The 23,648-nt window shown below is 43.3% G+C and overlaps 1 protein-coding gene across 1 annotated transcript in view; it reads left to right on the top strand.

The window, feature by feature from the left end:
* Positions 1-23,648, top strand: part of WNT11 (Wnt family member 11) — a 60,073-nt gene that overhangs the window by 23,370 nt on the left and 13,055 nt on the right. The window contains 3 exon segments of the mRNA XM_042456276.1: positions 8,071-8,306; positions 11,447-11,724; positions 14,379-14,671. Of these exon segments, the coding sequence (XP_042312210.1) occupies positions 8,071-8,306; positions 11,447-11,724; positions 14,379-14,671 (807 nt within the window).

The raw sequence follows: 23,648 nt of genomic DNA, 5'->3' as shown, positions 1-23,648 counted from the left end.
GACTTCCAAAAAATCCAAATAAATGAGTCCTAGAACAGATCGGGTCTGAGAGATCCCTGGAAGCTAAGATGATTAAACTGAACTTGTCATACTTTGGCCATATCATGAGAAGACACAACTCATTAGAAAAGACCATAATTCTAGGAAAGGTGGAAGAAAAGAGAAAAAGAGGAAGACCATATACTAGATGGATGGACTCCATTACAATGGCAAAGGATATGAATCTGCAAGAACTAAGGAATAAGTGGAAGAAAGGACATCCACAGGACAACCATGAGTCGAGTTCAGTATAGTACAGGGTTGGTGTAAAAAGTGGATGGGGAGGTTAACAATGACAACAAAAGGTCACAAGACCCCTATGGAAAAACCTCCCAACAGGTCTGCTGATTCAGTCTCTGAATCAGAGTCCATGTCATGTCCTGGAAGCAGAGCATGCCACTGGAGCATCTGGCACCACAACAACTGGAAAGAAAGTTAAATACGTGACTGTGCAGACCACCACCACGCCATGCAAGAGTCTTTGTAAGCTGCAGCAACAAATAAATTAATTCTTGCCTGCTGTAGCAAGCTGCTCCTGTACTAGCTGAGTTGAAGATTTGCACACAGATCTTTCCTTTTGCCCAGTGTTAAAATGGGAGAATGCGCACCCTCGTCTCCCTCCTGGAGATGAGCCACTTAAACTGTGGAAAATGAGGGCCGGGCTCTGAGATCTGGCAACCCTAGAAGGAGTTTTATGTTTGCCTGGCCTGGGCACTAACTCCAGTGAACCAAAGCTGACAAATACTGATAAAGGGGTACTGGCTTGAATGAACGTTAATACAGTCAAACTTTCCCAGCTGGCTTGGACTTCAAGGAAGACTTTTTCCTCCATTAGACCTCAACAAAGCCATGCTTGCAGGTACCCAGAGAAGATTTGGCTCTGTGTCCATAAGCAGCAGTTCATATTTTACGTTTGACTTGTGTAGCCTGAAGATTGTCCTACTCTGTAATAGCTCGGCTGCCTTTGGTGAACCTACTCTGGAGTAAAAGGGGATGCTGGGATGCTTGCAGTGTTGGCTCACTGAACAAAGACAGCAGCCTTGCTGTATACATTCCCTTTGCGAGTTGACAAGAAAAAGGCATCCAGCAGGGTTCCTTTCTTTCGCATCCAGCAGACAAACATTGTCGATGTTTAAAAAAGACTGGCTGCCCCTGCTAATATTTTCCTGTTGGAAAGGGGGGAATATATTCTAAACTCAGTTGCATGCCAAGGAGAGAACAATCAGGGAGGTATGCTGTGTTTACTCAGACCTGTTCGCACATTTTGGTTTGGGTTGTATATCTCACGCCCTTTGGCTTTTCCAAAAGCAGTGCCCCTTGGGAGGGTTGGCTGTTGATTTTCCAGACAACGGTTACCCTTTGGAAAGCTGAGTGGGCAAGACAAAAGCCACCATCTGATACAAAGCTGCCTGTGTTTTGCACCAGGAGATGGGTAGCTTCCTCTTGAGGGCATTGCATTCTACGAAGCCTCTGTGCTGGGAGTGATTGAATGTGCCAGTTACATCCAGGGCAAAGAAGCAACAGACCTGGGGATGAAAGGAAGGGATGCAAGGACAGAATAGCGACTCACACACAGGACTCATTGTCACTGCAGAAATAATGCAGTTACTGTATCATTATTATTAAAGTTTATTTATATAGCTCTGTAAGTTTACACGGTGCTTTACATAACGAGCGATCAAAAGCGACTGTATGGCATACAGTCTAAGAGCAAAAAGCAGGAAATTATAAAATTAACAACGTATCTTTGAATAATTCTAAAACAATAAACTATAAAACAATACAACTTAAAACACATTAAAACAGTTTTGACACTGCTTTAACTGCCATGGCTCAATGCTATGACATCCTGTGAGTTATAGTATTGTCAAATACTTAGCCTCCTCTGTCTCAGAGCTCTGGTGCCACAACAAACTATAAATTCTAGGGCTGTACAGCTTTCCCCTAAGGGGTGGCATGCAGCTTTACTGGCCAGATCAGAGATGTGGCAATCTCACACTGCAGAACCAATCTGGCCTCTGGAGAGTGCAAAAAGGTGCTGCAAAAGCAGCTCCTTTTTGTGCTCTCCAAGGGGTGCTATATGATGCCACTTCAGTGCTGCATCATGTGGATGCACCACCAGAGGGGTGTCATGATGGTGTGTGCTGTGTAGACTGGCATGCACCAAAATGGCACCCTGGGGGTGCAGTTAGAGCATCCAGTGTGAAGACACTGCGCTCTAACTTCGCCCATAGGCTGGCACAAAGTGCCGGTCTGTATAGGGCCTCTTTTGTTATTGTTATTGTTATTTCTTACCTGCCTCTCCCCATGGATCAAGGCAGGGAAGAACAATTAACAGACACACCACATCAGTTAAAACACATCAGTTAAAATAAACGTCATTTTAAAAGGACATAGCATTGCTTCCATAGAATGATGCTTAAAGGCCAAACTGCATTAAGTTTGCAGTACAGATCTAGCCAGAGATTGACTCCTTTGTGTCAGCAGGCACTTTTTGTGTCTGAACCAATTTATTATCTTTTAACAGGCAATTGCATACTGTATGGTCCTGCACATTACTGATGTACCAAGCTAGGTGCATGCTTACTCAGACCTATGCTATGATCTTAACAGGGCTTGGTCTCAGGGAACTGTGTGCAGGGATTTTGAATTGTATCTGATGAGTGAGTCATAGAATCATAGAATCGTAGAGTTGGAAGAGACCACTAGGCCATCCAGTCCAACCCCCTGCCATGCAGGAAATTCAAATCAAAGCATCCCTGACAGATGGCCATCCAGCCTCTGTTTAAAGACCTCCAAGGAAGGAGACTCTATCACCCTCCGAGGGAGTGCGTTCCACTGTCGAACAGCCCTTACTGTAAGGAAGTTCCTCCTAATGTTGAGGTGGAATCTTTTTTCCTGTAGCTTGCATTCATTGTTCTGGGATCCTGTTCTCTGGAGCAGCAGAAAACAAGCTTGCTCCCTCCTCAATATGACATCCTTTCAAAAATTTAAACAGGGCTATCATATCACCTCTTAACCTTCTCTTCTCCAGGCTAAACATCTCCAGCTCCCTATGTTGTTGGCAAGGTTTCCAGACCTTTCACCATTTTAGTCACCCTCCTCTGGACACGCTCCAGTTTCTCAATGTCCTTTTTGAATTGTGTTGCCCAGAACTAGACACGATATTCCAGGTGGGGCCTGATCAGAGCAGAATACAGTGGCACTATTACTTCTCTTGATCCAGACACTATACTTTTATTGATGCAGCCTAAAATTGCATTGGCCTTTTTAGCCGCCGCATCACACTGTTCAACTTGTGGTCTACTTGGACTCCTAGATCCCTTTCACACATAGTTTCATTCAGCCAGGTGTCCCCAATCCTATATTCGGGCATTTGTGCAAAGTCATATCTTTTTGTGTGTGTGTGCACCTTCAAGTCATTTCCAACTTATAGTGACCCAAAGGAGAACCTATTATGGGGTTTTCTTGGCAAGATTTGTTCAAAAGAGGTTTGCCACTGCCTTCCTCTGAGGCTGCGAGAGTGTGACTTGCCTGAGGTCTCCCACTGGGTTTCATGGCGCTGTATCTTAGAGCAGCATCAAAGTTTATCACAGAAAGTTTAGCATGAAGGGATGCACAAGTAAGTTGTTCAAAGAGGAATTTGTACCCATATCTCCCCTGTCCTTGTCCAGCACTAACCATTATGCAACACTGTTCTCCTGAGTAAACACACTTCATGCTGCAGCCTTTTGAGTGCATTTTACCTCCTTGTCAACCCAAATTTCCTGTGCTTGGGTTCTCCTGGTCTGCAGCCTTCGAGGAAAGCTGGTTTATATTCTTGTCTTTGGAACAGGGGAGAATTATTGCCACTCTTCAGCCCTTCCCTTGATAACATAAACTAACGTCACACTGAATTTATGCAGATATGATGGAGCTTTCAAATAACGTTATGGATACCGTCAGAAAAGCATAGACTTGATTGCAAAGGACGTCCCATCCATGCGTATATTGCTGGATCTGTCAGCTCACCTAATTGCCGCAGGCAGGTTGAATAAATTCACTTGGAAACAGGAATAAGCTACAGCAGGTAATGGTTTGCAAAGGATTTCTTTCCATTTCTGGAAAACAGCCTGTTCGGCTTGCACAAATAAAAACTAAATGGTCCATTCAGAACTATCATAGTGGACTGCTTGCCCGGGACAGTGAAATACAACTTTGGAGGCAGTGGTGGCTAGTGTGTCCCTGATCAGTGGAGAGGTGAATCCACTCCAGGTTTTAGTCTGCACTTGAATGGAGTTAACCCAAGTTGCTGAATCTATTGTTGCATCTGGAAAGTTTGGAATAAAACCTGGAGCAGATTCATTGCCCCACTGACATGGAAACTGCCATTGGACTCAGTTTGGTTAAGTTAGCTGAGAACAGAGGGAGAGGAGGAAGAGAGAGAAACCCCCGGGCCCTTTTAACAGCAAAGAAAAAGTGGGATGGCAGGGGATTAATCTGGAGTATCCCTGCCAAATTGGTGGCCATGTAAGTCACTTTGTAAAACCCTGTTAAAAAGTGATACATAAATACTGTAAAATATAAAAGAAGTCACTTTGGAGACCTATGTCCCATCCTGTTGGGCAATTTAATACGTCTGAGCCTGCCTTCTTCCCACTATCTCTGCTTGGCCCCAAACTGAAGAACATTCTGGAAGGTTTTCTTCCCGCCCTCCTTGTCTTTCAGTTATGCCTGGCAGCTTTCGCCGTCTGGTTTGCCAAGTCAAACTTTCAAAACCCGGAGCCAAAGAAGGCTTTGAGGAGATGGAGAATGGCTTAGCCTCTCACTGAAGTCAGAGCCACTCGTGGCATGGGTTCAAATGCCTCGGATCAAAGCCTCTGGTTTAAACTCATCTTTAATCTAGGTTTTTGTTTTTTTTTAAAGCCCAAGCCTTTGAGGCACCCATTTGCTCATGGCAAGGAATAAATCACATCCATAAAACGTGGCCATTAATAACCAAAGACCTTGGTGCCTAAATATGGCGCACAGTGGAATATATATGTCTACGCCTGGGATATGCATGCCTTTTCAACACCGCTAGAAAGGAAGCTTTGAGAAAGATGGGGGCACCATCAAATTTACCAAAAGGGTCATTCTCCAGCTGTTGAGTCCTAAAAGACTTTTTATGAGGGAAAAAAGGGCTGTTTTATGGCTATGCTAGCTAGATTATAGAAAGTGCAAGGAAGTCACTGTTCGTGCTTCGGATGGGTCTGAGTGGGTGGCTGAGGAAATATCCGACATTTTCGTGTTGGTCTCAGAAAAGGAATCTGGCACCAATGGTTGTGTATATTTTTTGCCAAAATGTCCATTTCCATTCCCAGCTGCAAGATAAAGAAAATGGCCAAATGTCTTCTGGGCCATCAAATGGCCAAACAGCAGCTTACGGGCTTCATTCCGCGGCCCGTAAAAACCAGTTTTATTTCCCTTTCCTAATGGCTCTCCTATTTCTTTTGAAAGCTGAGTAGAGGTTGGAAATATACTTTCACTCAGAAAGAAAACATGTTTTTAAAAATTGTGAGTTCTCCGTAGAGATGTGTGTTAGTTCAAAGCTAAGACTGTGAGACCTGAGGTTTATCCGCACTGCATAACTGCAGCAGTTTGATACCTTTCTTACTGAAAAGGGTCCCTCCTATGGAACCCTATGATACATGGTTTGGTATGGCATGTTCTTTACTATATCTCACTAGGCAGATTGACAGAGAACTCTCAGACTTCCAAACTACAGATTCTAGACTTCTATGGGAGGGAGCCATGTGAGTTAAAGTGGTATGAAACTGATGTAAGTGTGTAGTGCAGATCCACCCTAAAAGTCCAGAGTTTAAATGTTGCTTCTGTCCTGAACACATTTCCATTGCCTTCTGCAATATAAAGATATTAATATTGACCTGGCAGCTGTGGCACTTTCAATATTACACACGCACACACAAAGTGCTATATATTATTTAATCTAACAGTGCATTTCTTTGGGGGTTTATTTTGTAAGGCCTGAGCCAATAGCTATTTGGAGAGGTGATGGTGACTGTGAGATGTATTTGAAAAATAAATAAGAAAATATTTTTTTTCGAATTCAGCAGAGACTTATGAAAAATGAAGTGAGTTCAGTACTTTGGACCTGGGTCAGGAAAGAACATGGAATGAAGACTTGATTAACTGATGCTTGGCAGAACATTTCTCTTGTTTTGAGATCTGCATCAAAAGTAGCACATTCAGTGCAGCCATGTTCAACTGCATCACATCACAATGGAATATATATATATATATATATATATGTATATATATATATATATATTGCCCATATGGCTGCAGGTGCTTCCCAGCATTGCATTATTTCCTTTCTCCCTTGTTGCTTTCACAGAACCTGGCTTCATTTTTGCATACTGTTGTTGAATGTGGTTAACCATGGCAACCTTTGAGATTGCATTTCCTCTGAGCCCACAAAGATTTAGCCTCCTAATATCAGGGAAGAAACCATATGGGTCACATAGCAGATGAATCAAGTCACTGGAAGGAACCCCAAAGGTCATCTAATCTATCTCCCTCCCAGTGTAGGAATCCATAGCTCATGGTAGATGGGCTTCCATTGCCTCTTTAAAAATTTTTGAAGAAAGAGAGTCCTTCTCGAAAGCAATCCATTCCATTGTCCAACAGCTCTCACTATCAGGACGTTCTTCCTAATGTTCCAATGAAATCTCTTTTCTTGTAATTTGAATGCATGTGGTTTGTGTCTGAGATATGCAGCAACACTGCAGAAATAGTGCAGTTTGACACCACTTCAACTTCCATGGCTCAGAATCACTGGGATTTGTAGTTTGGTGACACGCCAACACTCTTTGAAAGAGAAGGTTAAAGACCTTGTAAAACTACAAACCCCAGGGCTCCATAGAATGGAGCTACAAAGTGGTGTCAAACTGCATTATTTCTACAGTGTAGATGCACCCATAGTCTCCCAAACAATCTGGATCCATGTTTTATCTACATGGCCTCTCTTTAGAGCAGTGGTTCTCAACCTTCCTAATGCCACAGCCCTTTAATACAGTTTCTCATGTTGTGGTGACCCCAACCATAAAATTACTTTCATTGCTACATGCAAATATGTGTTTTCTGATGGTCTTAGGCGACGCCTGTGCAAGGGTTGTTCGACCCCCAGAGGGGTCCCGACCCACAGATTGGAAACCACTGCTTTAGAGAATTAGACCTGGCTGTTATATCACTTCTCAATCCTCTCTTCTGCAGGCTATGCATACCTAGCTTTCCAGACTCTTTAGCACCTTGAACATCCGTCTCTGGACAGGTTTCAGAGCCTTGCAAAGCACAAAAGCAAAGCAATCAAGGAAAATTCAAAATGTGTTCGGAGGTGGTTAGTTAAGCTGTGGAAGGCGTTTGCAGCAAACTATGTAGGGTATAGTTTTTTGTGGGTTTTTTGGGCTATGTGGCCATGTTCTATAAGAGTTTATTCCTGACATTTCTCCTGCATCTGTGACTGGCATCTTCAGGGAAAGCATTCTCTGAAGATGCCAGCCACAGATTCAGGTGAAATGTCAGGAATACACTCTTATAGAACATGGCCACATAGCCCAAAAAACCCAGAAAAAGCTATGGATGCTGGCCATGAAAGCCTTTGGCTTCACATATGTAGGATATTTTCAGATAAGGACTCTGCTGTGGGTGGCAAACAGGTGACCTTCCAGATGTTATTGGACTGCAACTCCCATCAGCCCTAGGATCAATGCCAGTGGTGAGTTCCAGCCCAACAACATCTGGAAAGCTACAGATTATCCATCCTGGGATATTAGAGGGAAGGAGAAAATGAAAAACATTCAGCAATCTGGAAAGTGGTTATCTTCAGTCTCAGTCATGTCTATTTGCACTTTTGAAATTCAGCCCATTTTTAGCATGATCAAAACAGTGCCAACTGAATGTTTGCAAAATGCCAAGTCTATTTTTTTGGGATAGTTAAAATTGTTAATGACCTATGTGTCCTCTCTCTTCTTTTTTTTTTCTTGTTCTCAGAGCCTTGTTCAAAACTCCCTCCGCTCTCGCCTTGAATCAGACGCAGCATTGCAAACAGTTAGAAGGGCTGGTGGTCTCCCAAGTGCAGCTGTGCCGCAGCAACCTGGAACTCATGCAAACCATCATCCAGGCAGCACGGGAGGTGATCAAAACATGCCGCAAAACCTTCTCTGACATGCGATGGAATTGCTCCTCTATCGAGCTGGCACCCAATTACCTGCTAGATTTGGAGAGAGGTAAACAAGAAAGGCATTCTTTGCCAGAAATGTGGCTACCATCCTTTCCTTGATGCACAAACTGGGCATGTAAATCCTGCAGATCAGTCACATTAGACCTATGCATTTGATATGTACAGTTCATAAGAAATTAGCCGCTACTTTGCTTCCCTCAAATGTGGAAATTCAGAGTTTGAATTCTGGAAGACATGTCCAGTTTTCATCATGTGTTTGACATCTGCTTTGGGCACCCAGTGATATCTGACTGCAGTACAGTTGGCCTGCCATATCCACGGATTCTTTATTCATGGATTCAAGCATCTGCAGCTTGGGAAAATACACACACACACACACACACACACACTTCAAAAAAGCAAGCCTTGTTTTTTGACATTTTATATAAGGGACACTATTCTACGATGCCATTGTATTTAATTGGACTTGAACATGCATGAATTTTGGTATCCATGGAGGTCTTGGAACCAAATGCCAGCAGATACCAAGGGCCCAATGTACCAGGAATTTGATTTAAGAGATAATAATAATAATAATAATAATAATAATAATAATAATAATAATAATACAATTTTATTTATATACCGCCCTTCCATCGATCAGGGCAGTGAACATACCAATAAAACGCAATACAAACAGATTATAAAATAATAGATACAAAATTAAAAACAACTTAAAAACCCAATCAGCCATCCATCTTGCCGACTATGGAGGGAGGAAGGCCATCTGGAACTTCACTCGGGGAATGCAGCTCGAAATAGAACGGTTTTTAATGGTATTTGATGGCATGCAGTGTTATTTTGCATTACATAGTAGGCATGCTGGGTTATGGGAATTGTGGTCTCAAAAAGTAGGTTTTCCATGCTTTGCTGGCAACCAGCTCCTGAAGTTGTATCTTTGGTGCTTACCCAAATCAAAACGACTAAACTTAAAATGTAAGTCACATTTCAACATTCAAAGTTTGTCTCTGAATCTCAGAATGAAAACATAGTAAAAGTTTTCAAAATCCAAATGGTACCTGACACCAGCACATTTTTCTTTTCACATCATATCTACACCCAGGTGAAAGATCACTAGGAGGAAAATTTTACTCCCGCCCCCCTTTTTAAGGCTGCATCCCAGGAGATGCCCAGGCTTCACTGCATGGAAACCATTAAAGAGCAGGAGAATACTCCCTGCTGGACCTTCCAAGTGTAACAAAGCAAAACAACTTATCTTACTTCACTAGCTGCCAAGAGATTTAGTTGTTGCTGTGTGTCTTCAGTCCATTTCCGACTTATGACATGGAGTTCTCTTGGCAAGATTTGTTCAGAGGTGGTTTTGCCTTTGCCTTTCTCTGAGGCTGAGAGAGTGTACTTGCCCAACGTCACCCAGAGGGTTTTCAGGACTGAGCAAAGATTTGAACATTTGAGCATAGTTCAATGCCCAACCCGCTATACCACGCTGACCAGCCATTCAAAGGTGGCAAGTTTGCAGCCTGTCCAAAGTGGCAAGCTGCTGAAAGCACTCATACCCTCCAACATTTCACAAATGAAAACTGAGACATGTATGATCATGTAACATCAGAGCGTGGTCAAGAAGGTAAAAGTTCTTAATGAAGAAGAATGTGTAAGCTAGGAGGTGCTGCAGCAGTTTACTTTTGCCTGTGCTGACTGGGAACGACATGTTTCTGCTCTGTCCCCCGAGTTAACTGAGTGCAAATTACTTTTGTGCTTCGAACTCAGTTTGCACCATTGAGAGCAACAGGGGGAAGTGAGAGGAAGAAAGAGAAACTTGGACATTTTAAAGCAGCTGAAAAAGTGGGACAACAGAGGATTAATCAATGCTGGCCCTGCCATAATGGGGCAGTTGGAGGTTATGTCACCATGAAACCAATGGTCGTATTTAGAGGGTGTAATGCAGGAATGGGTAACTTTGAAAAACCTGGGGAGAATCTCCCACTGAATTCCTGGTCATACCAGCCCCTCTCAGCAAAACCACTTCTGAAAGGTCATGCTGTCTTTTAAGAAAGATACTGAAGAATTTTGCAAAAAACCTAGCCAAAATCGTATACTAAGGAGATGGAGGTTAATTTTACGCTCACCTAAGATTATGTAACATTTGTGCCACATCAGTTCTTTAGTGAATTGCAACACTGCATGACCAAAACACATCAAGCACAGTGTGTTTTTGTGCAAATCCATGTGCAGTGCATTCATGCATCCATGCACAAAGATACCACAGGGAGGAATCTCCTTCTGCAACCTTGATATTCCACAAAAAACAAAAATGTTCAACTATAGGGGAAATTTATGCATGACTAGGGGTGCATTTGCACTGTAAAAACAATGCAGTTTGACAGCACTTTAGCTTCCAGGCACCATAATGTAGAATCGCTGGGGTTTGTAGTTTTGTGAGGCACCAGCACTCTTTCCCAGCAAAGGCTAAATATTATGTAAAACTATAACCAATATTCCATAGGATGGAGCTACTGCATTTAAAGTGGTGTCAAACTGCATTGTTTCTACAGTGTATATGCTCCCTTAGGCACCAACAGAATTTCAGTCAAGTTGTGTTTGTGTGTGTAAGGGATGTTACCTTCCTTTAGAGGAGAATCACACAGCTACAAACCTGATTCTCAAACTTTTGTTTTACAAAATGTTTATGAGGGAAAGCTCTGGGGACCATGTAAGCAGTTTTGGAGACCACATACTACCTGCAAGGATGTCAGGTTATCAATGGAGCAAGCTTGTTTTCTGCTTCTCCAGAGACTAGGACATGGAGCAATGGATGCAAGCTAACGGAAAAGAGATTCCACCTAAATGTTAAGAGGAACTTCCTGATAGTAAGAGTTATTTGACAGTGGAACACAATCCCTCGCAGTGTGGTGGAGTCTCCTGGTTTGGAGGTTTTTAAAGAGAGGCTGGATGGCCATCTGTCGGGAGTGCTTGGACTGTTAATTTCTTGCATGGCATGGGATTGGACTGGATAGCCCAGGACATTTTTTCCAACTCTGTGGTTCTATGATTCTGTGTAGCCTCTGCAAGACAGTATTTAGCATCTGCCAAGGGTTGTTTAGCATCTGCTATATTGCATTTGTAAAAGAAAATCCTGAGCCTAAGAAAGACTCACTGGTAGCTAGCATGGTCTCTTGTTCTGTCTTGCAGGTACCAGGGAGTCTGCTTTTGTGTATGCCCTCTCCGCCGCAGCCATCAGCCACACCATTGCAAGAGCCTGCACCACCGGGGACCTCCCTGGCTGCTCCTGTGGTCCCATCCCAGGTGAGACACCTGGACCTGGGTATCGCTGGGGAGGATGTGCTGACAACCTCAACTATGGTCTTGTCATGGGGTCCAAATTTTCAGATGCTCCCATGAAGATGAAAAAATCAGGATCACAAGCCAATAAGCTGATGCATCTGCACAACAGTGAAGTAGGGAGACAGGTAACCAATTCAAGAGAGTTATTGTCATTATGCAATCATCATCCGGGGTTGAACTGAGGGATCGCTGAGTTGAAACGCAATTGAAGCAGTGGGATTGTCCTATTTACAAACTAGATAGCTCAGAGGCAAACTGTGGAGGTAAATAGGAGGGCTGTCTCTGGTGGCAAATTCTGGGTGCAGTGGAGGGAGTGAGAAAGGAGACAGTTCATATCTGCCAAGTAGAAAACAATCAATACATTTGTCGGTGAATTCCTGGAGAGAATCTATAGCAAAATGGTCAAACATGTGTTTTGTGTCCAGAAGATCTCTAATCCAACCCACACAGCTCCCCACTGACAGGCTTGTTGCTCTTTTCCTGTATGATTTGTGGAATTACCACTTTTAAAAAATTCTCATTACAAATTTAGAGAATTTTTCTGAATATACCCTCTTTGTATATATAACTACCTTGGTAATTCAGAATAGTGTGTCTAGTATCTAGAGCTTTAAAAGGTTAAATTGTGGACCACAGCTCCTGGAAACCACTAGTCATCTTGGCTAGAGATTATTGGGAGATCGAATAAAAAAACAACAACAACACCTCTTCTGAGTTCTACCTACCAGCAGTACCAGAGACCATGTTTTTGTATTACATTCCTGTTTCTTGGTAAGCAGTTCTCCCACCAGCCTGCTCTTCCTCTGCCAAATACCATAGCTAGCAGAGTGTTGGACCCTCCACCTTTCCAAGCATTATTGTCTTTTTGAGTGAGTCTTACCTTTTCGTGATGTGGCCAAAGTATGACAGTCTCAATTTGCTCATCTTGGCTTCCTGAGAGAGCTCAGGCTTGATTTGTTCTAGGACCCATTTGTTTCTCTTTTTTTACTTTCCATAGTATCTTCAACACTCTTCTCCAGCACCATATCTCAGATGAATTTATTTTTGTCTTGTCCTCTTTTTTCACTGTCCAGCTCTCAAATCTGCACACGATGATGGAGAATAGTATGGCCTGGATGGTTGTGATTTTAGTGCTCAGTTGTATGTCTTTACTCTTTAGGATCTTACCTAATTCTTTCATAGCAGCTTATCCCATCCCTAGTGGTCTTTTTATTTCTCAGCTGCAATCTCCATTCTGATCAATGTTTGTCCTAGGTACAGGAACTCTTTAACTATTTCAATTTCTTCCTTGTCTAGGTTGAACTTATGTATTTCTTCTATGGTCATTATTTTTGTTTTCTTTATGTCCAGCATTAGGCTTGCCTTTGCACTTACATCTTTAACTGTCTCTAGTAATTTTTTCAAGTTTATGATGTTTTCTGCTAGCAATCTGATATTAGCTGCATATCTTAGATTGTTGATGTTCTTTCTTCCTGTCTTCATCCATCCTTCTTCTGAGTCTAAGCCTGCTATTCTGATTATATTTTCTGCATACAAGTTGAACAAGTATGGTAAGAAAATGTAGCCTTGCCTGACCCCTTTGCCAACTGGAAACCAGTCTGTTTTTCCATATTCTTTCCTAACTGTAATCCCTTGTCTTAAGTACAGATTTCTCATCAGGACTATCAGATGTAGTGGCACTCCCAAATGCTTTGCTATCTTTGGAATAGCGGTATATAAATAAATAAAACAACAACAACAACAACAACAACAAAAAACAGTAGTCTAAAAACCCCAGGTATAACACTGTTAGTGGTTTTAAAAACTTTGTTTGCTCTATATCTTCCAGGAAGATTGAGAGCTCTCCATTCCAACACCGGGTACTGTCACACGTACATCCCACTGTGCTTCCTGGCATGGCCACTGCCACCACCACAGGTTGCTTTGCTCTGAGATCAACACGAGATGTCCAGTCATATGATCAAAACTGACCTCAGAAGTGAATCACTCACTGCAGTTGTGCCAAATGACACAGTGGGATGCCCATGCAAACAGCTACCTGGTGTCAGAACAGAGGGCAGAGTGTACCAGAGTGGGGTGTCACCTGGTGGGGTGGTACAGCCAGAGGGACAGCATGGCTACTGGGCAAGCAAGAAAGGGTGTTTTCTTGCTTGCTGAGCAGTTGCACCAGACCTTAAATGGTCCCTCCAGAGGCCACACTGCCACCCCCCTCAGTAGCAATGCCTCTGGAGTCTTGTGCAGCAGCCACCATGTGGTACTCTGAAGTCCATGTGGGGCAGCAGTCTGGCCAGGCAGGGTTGGGATAGGAGCAAGACAGTTCACCACCACCCCACACCAGGGGACACTGACCCTAGTGATGCCACTGCCCTCAACCCCAAAACACACTGTATGTCATCCTCATCTTCTTCATCCCCATTATAGTGCACAACAGGTTGCTGTATAACTTAAGCAAAAATGATGGGCCCCTATCTGAAGGAACTTGCAATCTACAATGTTGATAGGGAGGCAGGGAAAATAAGGAGCCAGAGTGTCAAGGGGGGATTGAGGTGTGGATGTGGGCTTAATCAAAACCCTTTCCCAAATCTGTGCTAATGAGACACAACTTTGTTTTTTGGTGCCCAAGTGGCATGGGGCTGTGACTGTAACCCACTGAGGACCCACATGCCTGCCAGTGTTCCTTGGGTGGGGAGAAGGTAGCAGCAGCAATGCTGGTGATGTTGGATGTTGGAGGGAGGTGGAACAGTTGCTTCAAGGTTCTTGTTGTTTGCTCTTTTTGCAGGCTTTGAAAACGTCTCTGGAAATGAAATGCAAATGCCATGGAGTGTCTGGATCTTGCTCAATCAAGACTTGTTGGAAAGGGCTCCAGGAGCTGAGAGACATTGCCCTGGATCTGAAAAACAAATACCTTTCAGCCACAAAGGTGGTACATCGCCCAATGGGGACTCGCAAGCATCTCGTCCCCAAGGATCTTGATATCCGCCCAGTCAAGGAGACGGAATTGGTTTACCTGCAAAGCTCGCCTGACTTCTGCATGAAGAATGAGAAAGTGGGCTCCCATGGGACCCAAGACAGGTATGTGCCCTCCAGGAGGAGGTTCTTCCACCCTAAAGACATGAAAAGTACACCTTTCCATTAGTTGGTGGATTGCAACAGCCCTTCTCACCAGAGCCTGGATTCCTGGGAGCAGCAGTCCACCAATATTGGAATAACCAGAATTTGTTCATCCTTGTTGACCACCCTTGACTTCACACCCTGTTCTTTCAGAAGCACCCCATATTTTCTGTGATAAACACCCAGGGAACAAGAACTACTACTGGTAACTAGAAAACCCTGTTTTGCTGTAATGAATTTGAGAATCTATTGTTTTGCAGATCATTTTACTGCAGAGTGAGGATGCCAGAGATAGACCTATTTTGAAATTTAAATACAAAGGGCCATTGCTCATCGATAGAGAGCACACTTTAAAAGTAGCCATTCTGAACCAGTGCCCTGATTTGGACTACAAATCTCATTATCCCCAAACAGCATATCCATTTTCTAGTACTCAGAGGTGCTTAAATATGCAGGAAGCTGCCTCTCACTCTCTCACTGCACTCCTCCTGCAAAATAAAATAAAGTTCTGCCCTCTAAATGTTGCAGAATTGCTTCTCATCTCCTAAAGGATGCTTTGAAAGCAAAAATGTAGCAGTGAAATTGTAATTTTTGACCCCTGGGGGCTACAAAAACAGCCTTGGAGGTGGCATCTCACAGTCAGTGGGCCACATTTTTCTGACAGTTGATATAGACCACCTCCAGCTGGCTCTCTTGTTACAATGGACCTTCACAGTAAGTCTTCCAGTGTGCCAGTCTCCCACCACTGGCATGCTTGCTAGAGCTGTTGTGAGTAGCAGTCCAACAATAGCTGGCAAGCCACCCATTTTCCAGCCCATATGCCCATCCTTTGTTACGCCAATGACCAGCATCTGTGGCCAAAAAGAAAAAAAAAATCCCCTGAGAACTTGAAAGGCAGCCCTCCAGATGGTCTGGAGATGACCCAATGTTATTTCTATCCAAGATGTTTGAGAAGTGTACAGAGAGGTCATCCAAAATCCCTGGTCCCATGTATATTTGTTTTGTACAAAACTGTATCCTGGTGCAATTCCCATGCAGAGAGTTACATTTCTCCCTTTCAGAAGAGTCCAGTTGGACTCAACTATGTTCTTCATCGTCATCTTCTTTTATTCTTCTTCCCCTTGTGGACTTGTAGCTCTGCCTTGAACAACCAGGCTGTTCCGTTGTGCTCCACTGAACAGTGTCTGTATATCTGTCCAAAACCATTTTGTTTGGCAGATCTTTTCAATTCCATGGGAGGCATGAAACTGGCCCCTCCACCCTGACCTGGGCAGTTGCCTTAGAAGATGCCAGTCTCCAAGGCTGTCCTTTTATCCCAGCTTTGCAACATTGGTCAGACAAGCCCAGGGATTGCGGGGCAGGGGGAAATAATATTTCTTGAATTATACCTCCTAGCATCACCTGACATTAGTCAAACTTGTTATGAGATTCTAGCCGCTGTAGTCCATAAAATGGAATCTTTCCAAACTCTAAAAATTCCACTCTGAGTAGGAAGTAAAGGGCTGTACCATAGAGAAAAGACCAGAGACTGTAGCTTAGGCAGGTCTAGGGCATTTTGCAACCTGAAGCAAAGAACAAGATGGCTGATATTGTGTGCCTTTAAGTCGTTTCCAACATATGGGAACACTGCCACTGGGTTTCCTTGGCAAATTTCTTCATTGTCATCCTCTGAGGCTGAGAGAGTGTGACTTGTCCAGGGTCACTCAGTGGGTTTCATGGCTGAGCGGGGGCAGCCCCTTTCTTCCCCCCCCCCCCATGGATGAAAGCAGTTGCAGTGAGAGACTTGGAAAAGCACCCTCTGAAGCATGGCTGGGAACTGGGATGCAGCCGCCTGGCAGCAGCGGTGGCACATTACATGCAATAATTCCCAGCAGCAACCAGAACTGCACCTGTATCCCATTTTCAGAAGTCATTTTATTTGTCAATGTGATAATCTCCTAAGAGTATGAGTATGATAATAAGTATGAATGATATTCACCAACTTGCTCTGTGCTACTACTCAAATTTGGGAACTGAAGGAAAATATCATGGAAGACAGAATTCATATTTGAGGGGGGAGTGCCTCATCGTCACTCCCTATAGCTGCCTTCTTGGGGGGGGGATCTTTGTTGTTGTTATCCACTCTTCAGTGGATTTCAACCCATGGCATGCTGTAGATGTGACATCTCCAAGACTCCCTATCCTCCACTGCTCTGCTTAGTTTGTGCAAACTCATACCCATGACCTCCGTAATGGAATCCATCCATCTAGCTTGTGATCTTCCTCTCTTCCTACTTCCCTCCATCTTTCTTAGCATTATTGTTTTTTCCAGTGAGTCTTGCCTTCTCATGATGGGTTCAAAGTATGACAGCCTTAGTTTGGCCATCTTGGCTTCCAGAAAGAGTTCCGGCTTGATCTGTTCTAGGACCCATTTATCTGTCTTTTTGGCTGTCCATGGTGCCCTCAGGACTCTTCTCCAGCATCAGATTTCAAATGACTTGATTTTCTTCCTATCCACTTTCTTAACTGTCCAGCTCTCACATTCATACATGTTAATACAGAATACAGTGGCTTGTACAATTCTAATTTTCTACACAAGCCAAATAAAGGGTTTCATCTAGTTTTCACAGCGAGCTCTCCAAATGATGTATAGGACAACTGGAGCAGAATCTGAGCATTTTCCTTACTTGAGGGCTCTAATCCAGAGTGGGAAAAAGTAAGGATTTATCCCAGTTATGAGCAGAAAATCCGGAAATCCATGCGTGTGGATTGTACGATGGACTGCATTTCATAGTGAGAGTGTGAGGTTGGGAGGAGTAGTTCATAAATATGTACATTTGCACACAAGGAGGGGGAAAAACAAACTGCATACTTCGATTTCTCAGACTTTGGTGAGTTCAAAAGAGAGCTGTAAGTGGACAGTTCTCCTGAACTTGTCTCTGTTTGTGGAGACAGGGCTGTGGTTGCGGTGGATTGGGGTAACCTGAAGGTAACCTGGATTTTCTCTCATCACTCTAGATGCGTTCTTGGTCTTCCTTCAAATACAGATTGAGTCTCCTTTGTTTGAAATACTTGGGATTTCTGATTTTTGTGGATTTTGAAATAACTGTATTTGCATATATGTAGATAATGAGATCTCTTGGAGATGAGACCCAAGTCTAAAACATAACATTAATTTACATTTCATATATAACTTATGCACATAGGCTGAAGGTACTTTTATACAATATTTTTAATAAATTTGTGCATGCCGAAGTTTGTGTACCTTGAACCATCATAAAGCAAAGATGTCACCCATAAAAAAAGTTTGTTTTTTTGAATATTTCAGATTTTGAAATTCCAGATAAGTGAGACTCAGCCTGTACTGGTGATGGGTCAAAATGATCCAGTTTACCTGAAGGTAGCAGGGTGACCTGTCTTTCAACATCTTGACACTACCTTTGTGCAGCTGCCATCTGAGGTGACTGGCTCATTTTACCTTATGGCAGAGGTGGTTGTAACTTAAAGGCAGATATTTCCACAAATATTTGGGTCCCAAACTAAGCCATTTAGGGATTGAAAGGTAGAGAACCACCACTGAGCAAGGAACCAAATAAGTATGCAGCATCTTCAGAATTGGTATAACCTGATTACTACCTAGCGCTCTCTCTCTCTCCCTCTCTCGTTACACACACACACACACACACACACACACACACACACACACACAGTTCTAGCTATTGCATTCTGTACTAGCTGAATCTTATGCATTGTCTTCAAGGGCAGCCGCACATATTGTGTGTTATAGCAATCTAACTGGGAAGTTACCAGAGCAGAAACTACAGCTGCCAGACTTTCCCAATTGACAGTATAGTGGACTTTTGGTATCCAGGACCCCCTGCTTGGTCCTGTGGATGCTCAAGTCCCATTAAATATAGTGGCGTAGTAAAATGGTGTCCCTTATACAAAATGGCAAAATCTAACTTTGATTTTTGGAATGTATATTTCTTTGTATAACTTCAAGCTGTAGATAGTTAAATCCACTGTGGATACAGAGGGCCAATTGTATTTGTTTGGCTAAGATAGATGAAGAGTCTGACTCCTTTTAAGGCAGCTTCAGAGCTTGGAAAAGTTCTTTTTTTGAGCGACAACTCCCCAAAGCACCAAGGCAGCATGGCCAGTAATAGGTGAATAGGGGAGCTGCAGCTCCCAAAAGTAACCTTTCCAAGCCCTGAAGCTTCATAGAAAGTGAGAGAAAAAATCCCCATTATGCAAGAGAAGAAGGAACATATAGGGGGAGAGAGAAAGTCACACTTGCACACTCAAGCTGTGTGTGCATAGATATATAAAATATAGTTCACACTTCCCACACATAACAGCGTAATGTTCATATGGCCATTTTCCAAATGGCTTTACAGGCCCCTGAGGTGTCTTTAATATTTTATACTGTTTAAACTTCCACTTTCAGACAATTTTGCCATTGCCTTTTTCAAACAGATCCTTTCGGCTGGAATCCCTTTGAGGGATTTCAAGCGATATCCTCAAGAAGTGTGTTCCCCTTCCTTTCTGTCTCAGTCTCCCCGCTGCCCTCTCTCCAGCCCCCCAACAATGTCCCCAGGCGTCTCCCACTCCCACTTGCTTGCTTTGGGCTGGCAAGAGAAGAGGAGGAAGGTTTTGCCTTTCATGTTGCTTGTAAGTGACATTCTGGGGACCAAAGGGGCAAAAAAGGAGGTGTCAGAACCATGATACAGCCAGGACATGTTCCTCCCCCTCCCGTCATCTTCCCCTTCCACCCCCTCTGTGAACATTAATGGATTAACGGGTGCTATTAATGGATTTATGGTCTGAGTGCAGACTTTAAATAGTGTTGTAATGCATTGGAATAGTCCATGCCCTATGCACCATTTTCATCTGCTCTTTTAATATATAAGTTGAGCTTCCTTATACGGAATTCCAAAATCTGAAATCTTCCAAAATACAATAACTTTTTTCATGGGTGACTGAGATAGTGACACTTGTACCTTGTGATGGCTGTGGTGCCTGTTGCTTTTTTTGGGGTGGGGTGGGGTGGGGTGGTATTTTACTTCTGAGAAATTCCCTACAAGTTTTGCAAAGATGTGAGTGCTCACGGCAAAGGTGCACATTTTCTCAAGACGAATCTCAGGATTCTCAGCTGATGGAATCCTATTTTCGTCACAGCTGTTGAGTCCAGCATAATCCTTTCCCATTGGTGTTATCTCTCACCTTTTCTGTTCCTGCCCCTGCTCACCTGGCCCCTTCCTCCTGCATATTGGTATCCTTGGAGAATTTTGTAAAACAGATCAAGAAAGGAGTAAAGCTGAAATGATTCCTGCAGAGAAAGGACTGGTAGCTATGGCTGTCTGGGGAAGATTATACAAAACTCTCAGATTTTAGAACTAAATCTTGAGACTTTGGAAGGTGATAGTACCACTCTATTCTGCTTTGGTCAGACCTCACCTTGAATACTATGTCCAGTTCTAGGGGCCACAATTCAAGAAGGATGTGGACAAACTGGAGCATGTCCAAGGGAGGGCAACCAAAAGGATGAAAGATCTGGAAACCAAAAGGCCTATGAGGAACAACTTAGGGATTTGGGTATGTTTAACCTGGAGAAAAGAAGGTTTTCTGGTGTTCCAGAGAATTATAGATAATAGGTCACAGAACAATGGATAAAATGGATGGATGGGGTTGGACTGGATGGCCCTTGGGGTCTCTCCAGCTGTATGATTCTATGATTGTACCTCTGGGGCAGCTACAAGTATGATGTTACAAGGGGCAGCTCTTGAAGATGCCATTAAGCATGAGATGTAAAACTTCAACAACAGCTAAACTTCAACCATATGTAAGACACCAACACAATGCCAACCATTGTATGTGTATGTGTGAGTGACACTGACAAGATGCCATTCAGATAGATAGATAGATAGATAGATAGATAGATAGATAGATAGGCAGGCAGGCAGGCAGGCAGGCAGGCAGGCAGGCAGGCAGGCAGGCAGGCAGGCAGGCAGGCAGGCAGAGATCCTGTTGGTGTCTAATGTGTGCATAAGTTCCCCTACAGAAGTGGCTGAATATTTTTGTCTGATGTGGAATGCTTATATTCAGCTGATGGTTGTGGAAAGAGAGCTGTGCATGAGGTGCCATTATACATGGAGATGCATGTGTATCAATGATTACACTGATGCATACACATGGCAGTGTTGTTGCTGTTGTGTTCCTTCAAGTCATTTCTGAATTATGGTGACCCTAAGGTGAACTAGCATGATGTAGTAGTTTAAGAGACTACAACTCTGGAGACCAGGGTTCGATTCCCAGCTTGGCCAAGAAACCCACTGGATGACCTTGGGCAAGTCACATTCTATCATCCTCAGATGAGAAAACTTCCACTGAAGAAATTTTGCCAAGAAAACCCAATGTTAGGGTCACCATAAGTCAGAAACAACTTGAAGACACACAACAACAACGACAAGGTGAACCACTCTTGGGGTTTTCTTTGCAAGTTTCTTGAGAGGGGATTTGCCACTGCCATCATCTGAGGCTGAGAACATGTGACTTGCCCAAGATCACCTAAACATTAGGAAGAACTTCCTGACAGTAAGCAATGTTTGACAGTGGAAGACACTCCCTCAGAGTGCGACAGAGTCTCCTTCTTTGGAGGTTTTTAAATAGAGGATGGGTGGCCATCTGTTGCGGGTGCTTTGACTGTGTATTCCTGTATGGCAGAATGAGGTTGGACTGGTGACCTCTTGGGGAACCATTGAACCCTAGGTTTCTGTAATTCCAAGCTATGGCCTATTCAGTATACAGGAGCTTCAGATGACTTTTAAAGATCTTTGCAATAATTTTTTTTCTTAGACAATGGCTGCTTCCACACTTCAGAAATAATGCAGTTTGACACCAGTTTAAGTGCCATGGCTCAGTGCTATGGAATTCTGGGATATGTAGTTCCTTATGGCACTACAACTCTCTGACAGAGAAGGCTAAGGAGATTATCACACATGAAATCCGTGCCAGATCCGTGCTGGGTTACATCTGGGTTGTAACCATCAGCGGGGGATCTTATCACATTTCCCACGACCAGGCAGTAGGCAACCCATATCCAACCTGGGCTTCTCCCACAGCTTTTCATGAATGGGAAAATTTGGCACGGATTTTGCATGCAATAATCTCCTCAATATCTCACAAAACAACACATCCCAGAATTCCATGGCTGTCAAAGCGGTGTCAAACAGCATTAATTATGCATTGTTGATGCAGCCTATAGCTTCAAGATTCCTTCAGCTAGGAAATTCTGGGAGCTGTGGTCCAAAAAGTGCTAGGTTAGGAAGCCTGAATATTCAGTTGGGAAGCCAGAATTTCTGTTGAATCCATTGTATCTTAAATTCTTTGGGGCCACTCAACTACTTTCCCAGGCTTGGATGGGGAGGAAAAAAGAAAAGATGGTTGGAAAGAAGGGAAGAAGGGATAAACATGGAGCACCTCAATTCAAATAAACATTTGGTCGCTTAAAGTGTTGACGGAGAAAATGCTGAGAGTGTTCTATTGTCTGCTTTCATGGATAGGGTTGCATCATACACCAGAGGGAACAATTTCACATAAGCAGGTGGGTGGATTGGTTCACTAGTCTGCAATCTTCCACTTTATCCCACTATCAGTTTCCAAATAGATTCCTTCTATTTCTTTTCCTATGCGTTAATTCTAGGGGGAAGTGTCTGGAAAAGCAAGCGACTGAAGAGAGCAATATAAAATATTTTCCCGAAACATGGGCATGGGACGGTTGGAAAAGTTTAGAGCGAAACCAGGGACCCGTTCTCAGTGATCCTGGGGCCCATGTTGGAAAAGGAACCTGATTTCGCTTATATGCTTTATTTCGGCCTCCTCCTCTTCTTTCTCCTTCTTCATCCTTTAAATGACGTCCAAACTGGAAGCAAGCCTAAACTATAGTCCTGAAATCTCAACACACCCAAGCTTTAGGGAGCACTCAACTTCTGAATCTGGAATCTGTGTTCTTGTTAAACGTCCTTGCCCCCTTGGACAGAAACAATTACTCCTACATTGTGTTAATGCACAAGCTCACTAAGGCCTTAATGGAAAGCAACGGGTCCAATTGCAGAGAATGGGTCCAGAATGCAGAGTCTCTGCCATTAAGAATCAGATTTGTGGAGGGTCATGCACTAGTAAAAAGACTGGCGTCCACTGCATCTTACAATTTTGGGGAGCTTGGTGTGGGCTGAACAAAAGGAAAATAATTTGGAGAGGAAAATTAATTCTGGCCAGAAGCGATTCATGAAGCAACTCATAACTTTGGGATTGTTCAAGAAGAATGTTATGTTTACTCAGGAGAAATATGGACACCCTTAACTCCTGTGACCTTGGAATTTGAAAACATTAGTCATATAATTATAGAATCATAGAGTTGGAAGAGACCACAAGGGGCACCTAGTCAAACCTCCTGCCATGCAGGGATACAAAGAACACAGATGGCCATTCAGCCTCTGTTTAAAAACCTCCAAAGAAGGAGAGACCACTACACTCCTAGGCAGCATCTTCCACAGTCCAACTGCTCCTAGTGTCATGAGGTTATTCCGAATGTTTAGGTGGAATCTCTTATCCTGTAGTTTGAATCCATTACTATGGGCCCTATTCTCTGGAGCTGCAAAAACCAAACTTCCTCCGTCTTCAGTATGACATCAATATGACATCCTTTCCAATCCTTTCCAGTTGCAATAGCAAGTACATTTCTGTACCACTTATCAGTGAACTAAGCACTCCCTGGGCGGTTTATAATGTGTAAGCTAATTGCCCCCAACAAACTGGGTACTCATGTTAGTGACCTATGGAAGGATAGAAAGCTGAGTGGACCTTGGAGCCCCTGGGACTGAACTCACAACTTTGTGGCTGCAGTATTGACATTTATGTCACTGCTTAACCTAATCTTCTCCAGGCTAAACATACCCAG

The sequence above is a fragment of the Sceloporus undulatus genome, chromosome 3, assembly GCF_019175285.1.
Source record: "Sceloporus undulatus isolate JIND9_A2432 ecotype Alabama chromosome 3, SceUnd_v1.1, whole genome shotgun sequence".
Lineage (NCBI taxonomy): Eukaryota > Metazoa > Chordata > Lepidosauria > Squamata > Phrynosomatidae > Sceloporus > Sceloporus undulatus.
Note: the sequence above shows the minus strand (reverse complement) of the source record. Positions and strands in the feature narration are given on the sequence as shown.